Here is a 7,500-nt window from a genome sequence, read left to right as displayed (position 1 = left end):
ACACACACACACACACATTCACTCTCTCTCTCTCTGCTGTATAAACAGTGAGCAGTCTAATGAGTGTGTGTTTTGGTGACTCAGTCTGTCCGAGCTGAACCTTCAAAAACACTCTCACTCAGTCCAGTAGTTACAGTACTACATCACTGAAGTATTTCCACAGTTACTAGTACATCACTGAAGTATTTCCACAGTTACTAGTACATCACTGAAGTATTTCCACCTTCTGCTTCCGATGATGTAAGATGTCAGATGTAGTTCCAGAAGGTCTCCGTCTGGGCCCGTCCAGACTACAAAGCAACCCTAGCTGGTCCCAGTCTGTATGCTAAGCTACGCTCACACACAGCCATGAGATTAATATCCAGACTGGTCCTTTAAATCAGCTCTCTCACACACACACACACACACACACACACACACACACAGAGAGACACACACACACAGAGAGACACACACACACAGAGACACACACACAGACACACACACACACACACAGAGACACACACACAGACACACACACACAGACACACACACAGAGACACACACACACACACAGAGACACACAGAGAGACACACACACACACAGAGACACACACACACAGACACACACACACAGAGAGACACACACACACACACACACACAGACACACAGAGAGACACACACACAGACACACACAGAGAGACACACACAGAGACACACACACACAGAGAGACACACACACACAGACACACACACACATACACACATACACAAAGACAGACAGAGAGACACACACAAACACACACACACAGAGACACACACACACAACAAGGAGCTCAGTCTGATGCTGTTACAGTGAAAACACACCGGCGTGCAAGCGTTGCGTATAGCCGCGTAGCGCCGCTATTTTCATTTCGGCGCCCATGTTATCCAATCTGTCCGATCGTTTCGGCGTCTCCTCTATTTCTTGCGTGAGACGCGTGCGAATGTGTCAAACCAGGCAGGAAATCCCATACAGGAAGACCACAGGGCAGCCGGATGCTTTACAGAAGTAAAACACATTTCAAAATAAAACTCCTAGATTCATGGTGATTTGGGCTGTTTTGACTTCTCACAACGAGACACACAATCATCAACACGGAGAGATACACACACACACAGAGACACACACACACACACACACACACACACACAGAGAGACACACACACACACACACACACACACACACACACACACACAGAGAGACACACACACACACAGAGAGACACACAGACACACACACAGAGACACACACACACACACACACAGAGACACACACACACACACACACACACAGAGACACACACACAGAGAGACACACACAGAGAGACACACACACACACACAGAGACACACACACACACAGACACACACACATACACACACACACACACACAGAGACACACACACACAGAGACAGACACACACACACAGAGACACACACAGACACACACAGAGACACACACACACACAGAGACACACACAGACAAACACACACACACACACACAGACACACAGACAGACACACACACACACATACAGACACACACACACACACAGAGACACACACACACAGAGACACACACAGACACACACACAGACACACACACACATATTATCCCTGTGTGAGCTGACCAGCTGTGTAGATGAACAAACACTCTGTGATAAGTGTTTGCTGACTGTAAGCAGTTGAGTCAGCAGCCAATTATATTCTTCCTCATCAACACACACACACACACACACACACTGACAGGGTTAGGTAATACACCCATTAGGTCAGTCTCTGCACCAGACTCCTTTGAGAAAAACAGTGATTTTACCTTGCAGAACATGGAGGTTGCTGCTCTACTGCTGCCTCCATCGCTTAATTAGTTTGTGTTATTGTGCGACTTCGTGTGTGGTTAGAAACTAAGAAACGAACTAAGCATAACATAGCTTATAGGGGTGGAACGGTACATGTATTCGTATTGAACCGAAACGGTACGGGTGTCTCGGTCCGGTCCATGAATTTACACGGAGAATACACGGTATAAAAATAAATAAAACTTGCGTGCAAATTAATTAATGTAATGCGGAACTACTGTGCACGCGTTTCTTGGGGACACCTAATCTATAGCCCTGCCCTTAGCTCGGAAGCTCCCGAGCTCCGCCTACATGTTGAGTCAGTAATACATCCATGGAGTCAGTCGGTCCAGTGAGTCCACACGAAGCAAACTAGTCCCTTCCATATACAACCAAACACGGACGTAGCTGGATCCCTTCTCGCCTCGACCACAAATGGCCTCCAGGCCCGTTTGCTTCGCTGTTTGCTCCGGTAGCCTATTAGCTCTTAGCTCCGCCGTTAGCTCTTAGCTCCGCCGTTAGCTCTTAGCTTCGCTGTTTGCTGCTAGCTCCACTGTTAGCGCGTGAAGCTAACGCCACAATTCGCCAACTGCTCTGTGTAAGAAGCTGCTCTTTTAACACCCCTGCTCTGTGCATTCACATCTGAGAGCAGCACTTGTCTCCCATATCACACTACTAGCTGATTGTCTTATTTTGTTTACAAGTTCCAGATGGAGTCTGGAGATGATGCAGGGTAGGCCTACTTATTGTGTACTATTTACATCTTACTTTACACACTTCAAGCTGTTACAGCTAGCTCAGTGAACAGCCTGAGACATGCACAATAAAAAAAATTGCCTTCTACATTTTTGTCTTGCTTTTCCCTCCGTTGTACCGAACCGTGATGTCTGAACCGAACCGTGACTTCTGTGTACCGTTCCACCCCTATTAGCTTAGCAAACTCAGCGCTCTTATACTTCCTCACCTTACTTCCTGCTTTGCTCCCGTCAGAACTACAGCGGCCACTAGAGGGCGCTGCCACTACAAACCTAAATATATGTAGGTCAGAATCACAGACAGTGAAAGAACACAGCGACACAGCCCCAGACTTTGACGGAGACCAGTGAAGGATATTAGAAGTCTCTTTCCCGGTGATGGCTGAGCGTTACTGAGCAGCCTCCAACTGAGCTTGAAGACGTAGATGTGACGTGAGCAACCTGTCTGAAAGTTGGAAGTCTTCTGGTAGCTGTGCCAAGAGAAATCTCAATCATTCCCAATCTAGCAGAGACGGAGAGCGTAGGTATATGTAAGGAGATAACATAGACACAGGCTAATTATTGATCACTAAAATGATAGTTAACATTAGTAATTAAACTTAAACAGCTATTGGAAGTCCAAACTGCCTGAGAGCTTCTCCTGTACTATACGGTAATTCCTCTACTATGAGACAGTAAGTCTCGTGGTTATGACCCAATCGTTAGCCTATTTTTATAAAAACGTCTGCTACGGAGCCATAACGTGAGCTACAAGGTAATGGAGCCTTTTATACATTGTCGTGTTTCTTTAGAAATAAACAATGGACAAATAGAGTCTTTAAACTCTTCAGATGTAAAGTTATTCTCTGTCAAAGTGACGTCAGAATGAATGGCAGTCAATGGGATGCTAACGGGAGGTGATGGCTTGGTAGCATCAGAATGACGCCATAGGACCCCTGGTCAGATTAATGCTGGAACATACCACTGAGGGGGGAGTTGGGACATACCACTGAGGGGGGAGTTGGGACATACCACTGATGGGGGAGTTGGGACATACCACTGAGGGGGGAGTTGGGACATACCACTGATGGGGGAGTTGGGACATACCACTGATGGGGGAGTTGGAACATACCACTGAGGGGGGAGTTGGGACATACCACTGATGGGGGAGTTGGGACATACCACTGAGGGGGGAGTTGGGACATACCACTGATGGGGGAGTTGGGACATACCACTGATGGGGGAGTTGGGACATACCACTGATGGGGGAGTTGGGACATACCACTGATGGGGGAGTTGGAACATACCACTGAGGGGGGAGTTGGGACATACCACTGATGGGGGAGTTGGAACATACCACTGAGGGGGGAGTTGGAACATACCACTGAGGGGTGTGTTGGAGCATACCACTGATGGGGGAGTTGGGACATACCACTGAGGGGGGAGTTGGGACATACCACTGATGGGGGAGTTGGGACATACCACTGATGGGGGAGTTGGAACATACCACTGAGGGGGGAGTTGGGACATACCACTGATGGGGGAGTTGGGACATACCACTGAGGGGGGAGTTGGGACATACCACTGATGGGGGAGTTGGGACATACCACTGATGGGGGAGTTGGGACATACCACTGATGGGGGAGTTGGGACATACCACTGATGGGGGAGTTGGAACATACCACTGATGGGGGAGTTTTTCAGAATCAGAAAGGGCTTTATTGCCAAGTACGTTGCACATACGAGGAATTTGTCATGGTGTTGTTGGAGCATGTCACACATACAAACAGGCACGCCTAGCTGGGAGAGCTTCTCCTGAAGCAGAGCCGGGATGATGGTATTGAAGGCAGAGCTGAAGTCCACAAACAGGATCCTGGCGTAGGTTCCTGCAGAGTCCAGGTGCCGGAGGATGTAGTGGAGGGCCAAATTGACTGCATCGTCTACAGACCTATTGGCTCTGTAGGCAAACTGCAGGGGGTCCAGGAGGGGGTCGGTGATGGCTTTGAGGTGTGAAAGCACAAGGCGCTCAAAGGACTTCATAACCACAGAGGTCAGGGCGACGGGTCTGAAGTCATTAAGTCCTGTGGTCCTTGGCTTCTTGGGGACAGGGATTATGGTTGAGGTCTTGAAGCAGGCTGGCACGTGACATGTCTCCAGTGAGGTGTTAAAAATGTCTGTGAACACTGGAGACAGCTGGTCAGCGCAGTGCTTCAAGCTGGATGGGGAGACAGCATCCGGTCCAGCAGCTTTCCTGGGATTCTGTCTCCTGAACAGTCTGTTGACGTCCCTCTCGTGAATGGAGAGAGTCGTCACTGAGGTGGGAGGGGGGGAGGAGGTGGAGGGGACCTTTAAGGAGGGCACTGGTGGGGGGGCCCAGGACCCTGCTGAGGTGGGCGAGGTGGAGGTGATGCACAGTGGCTGTAGCTGTAGGGAGGTGTCGTGGGGGATGGTGTCAGGACTGTCCTTTTGTCTTTCAAATCGACAGTAGAACTCGTTCAGGTCGTTGGCTAGGTGTCGGTCATTGAAGGAGTGGGGGGTTTTAGGCTTGTAGTTGGTGATCTGCCTAAGTCCTTTCCAGACAGTCGCAGAGTCGTTAGCTGAGAACTGGCGTTGGAGCTTCTCAGAGTACCGATGTTTAGCCTCCTTCACTGCCTTGCTAAACTTGTACTTTGACTCTTTAAATCTGTCTTTGTCCCCACTCCTGAACGAGTCTTCCTTAGCCAGCCTTAACCTTCTGAGTTTGGCTGTGAACCAGGGTTTGTCATTGTTGTACCTCACCCTGGTGCTTGATGGAACACAGCAGTCCTCACAGAAGCTGACGTCACAGCCTCTGTGTACTCATCCAGACTGTTGGTAGCAGTCCTGAACACATCCCAGTCAGTACAATCCAAACACGACTGGAGATCCTCCACAGCCTCACTGGTCCACTTCCTTGATGTCCTCGCTACAGGTTTGCAGAGCTTTAATTTCTGCCTGTAGGCGGGGATCAGGTGGACCATGACGTGGTCAGAGTGCCCCAGTGCAGCACGGGGGACGGCGTGATAAGCGTCCCTGACTGTGGTGTAACAGTGATCCAGAATGTTCTCCTCTCTGGTCGGGCATTTAATATGTTGTCTATATTTAGGGAGTTCCTGAGTGAGGTTCCCTTTATTAAAGTCACCAAGGGCAATAACTAGGGAGTCCGGGTTGGTCCGCTCCACACACAGTATCTGGTCGGCAAGCATGCGCTGCGCGTCCTGCACGTTGGCCTGCGGTGAGATGTAAACACCGACCAGAATGAATGAATGGAACTCACGGGGTGAATAAAAAGGCTTACAGTTCATGGTGAAATACTCCAGGTCAGGAGAACAATGCTGCTGGATCACTGTCACGTCGTTGCACCAACCGCTGTTGATGTAGAAACAGATTCCTCCACCTTTAGTTTTGCCGGAGAGGTCCGTGTCTCTGTCTGCTCTGAAAAGCTGGAAGCCTGCCAGCTGCAGCGCAGAGTCCGGTATTAATCCACAGAGCCACGTCTCCGTGAAGCACAAAACAGCAGATGAAGAAAAGTCCCTGTTTCCCCTCAACAGCAGTTGTAATTCCTCCACTTTGTTGGGCAGAGAGCGCACGTTAGAGAGGAATATTCCAGGTAACGGTGTGCGTGATCCTCGCTGGCGGAGACGCACCAGCGCACCGGCCCGTTTCCCTCTCCTCCGGCGTTTTGCTGCGTGAGCAAAGGTGAGCGCACCTTTGACCAGAATGTCTAAAATTTCCAGTGAAGGGAGAAGAAAAGTGGGAAATAAGTCTGATGGTGTTGTTCCCCTGAAGTTCACGAGCTCTTCACTGGTGAATGAGATCCGGGTACCATCGCAAGAAACAAAGTTAAAACACAAAACAAAACAGAGCGCTCCAACACACCGTGTCGCCATGGCGCCGCAGATGGCGCCATCTTTCATCAAGATGGCGCCACTGTCTGGGGAGGACAGTCTCGTTTCTGCCTGTTAAAGGGAAGTGTTGCACCAAATGCAACTTCTGTAATAAGTTTTTGAAAATGTCAATAACCAAAATGCAGGTGTGGGTCAGAGAGTGTGTCTGTGTGTGTGTGTGTGTGTGTGTGTGTGTGTGTGTGTGTGTGTGTGTGTGTGTGTGTGTGTGTGTGTGTGTGTGTGTGTGTGTGTCTCAGTGTGTGTGTGTGTGTGTGTGTGTGTGTGTGTGTGTGTGTGTGTGTGTGTGTGTGTGTGTGTGTGTGTGTGTGTGTGTGTCTCAGTGTGTGTGTGTGTGTGTGTGTGTGTGTGTGTGTCTCAGTGTGTGTGTGTGTGTGTGTCTGTGTGTGTGTGTGTGTGTGTGTATCTGTGTGTGTGTGTGTGTGTGTGTGTGTGTGTCTCAGTGTGTGTGTGTATGTGTGTGTGTGTGTTTGTCTTGTTAGTGGGTGGAGTGCAGCTTTCTTCTGTTTGTGTTCTCATTAGTTTAATCCTGTGTTTACCTGCTAACTCTATGTGTGTGTGTGTGTGTCTCTCTGTGTGTGTGTGTGTGTGTGTGTGTGTGTGTGTGTGTGTGTGTGTGTGTCTGCAGGTGTGTGGTCGTCCTGTTGAATCCCCGGAAGAACAAACAGCATCACATCTTCAACAGCTCCAGGTAAAACAGTCCTAAAGTTGTATTAATATTCATTAGAACTTTATTAATGAGTGATGGAGAGTGACGGCGAAGGATCAACTGTTGATCTCACCACACGTGTGACGTCTGACAGCCAATCAGAAGTGTGTCTCTCTCTCTCTCTCTCTCTCTCTCTCTCTCTCTCTCTCTCTCTCTCTCTCTCTCTCTCTCTCTCTCTCTCTCTCTCTGTTGTTCAGGAAGGCGATCACCACGCTGGCGTTTTCTCCAGACGGGAAATATGTGGTCACAGGAGAGGTGAGTCTCTGGGACTCT

At 49.3% G+C, this 7,500-nt stretch overlaps 1 protein-coding gene across 4 annotated transcripts in view; it reads left to right on the top strand.

Annotated features, from left to right (window-relative positions):
- The window catches only part of mapkbp1 (mitogen-activated protein kinase binding protein 1), an 89,706-nt gene that overhangs the window by 32,241 nt on the left and 49,965 nt on the right, over positions 1 to 7,500 (top strand). For all 4 annotated transcript variants that reach the window (XM_035994396.1, XM_035994397.1, XM_035994398.1 and 1 more), the window contains exons 3-4: positions 7,147 to 7,209; positions 7,425 to 7,482. In XM_035994396.1, the coding sequence (XP_035850289.1) occupies positions 7,147 to 7,209; positions 7,425 to 7,482 (121 nt within the window). The remainder of the gene's footprint in view (positions 1 to 7,146; positions 7,210 to 7,424; positions 7,483 to 7,500) is intronic.

The sequence above is a fragment of the Sander lucioperca genome, chromosome 18 (assembly GCF_008315115.2).
Source record: "Sander lucioperca isolate FBNREF2018 chromosome 18, SLUC_FBN_1.2, whole genome shotgun sequence".
Classification (NCBI taxonomy): Eukaryota; Metazoa; Chordata; class Actinopteri; order Perciformes; family Percidae; genus Sander; species Sander lucioperca.
This window is presented reverse-complemented; position numbering and strand designations above follow the sequence as displayed.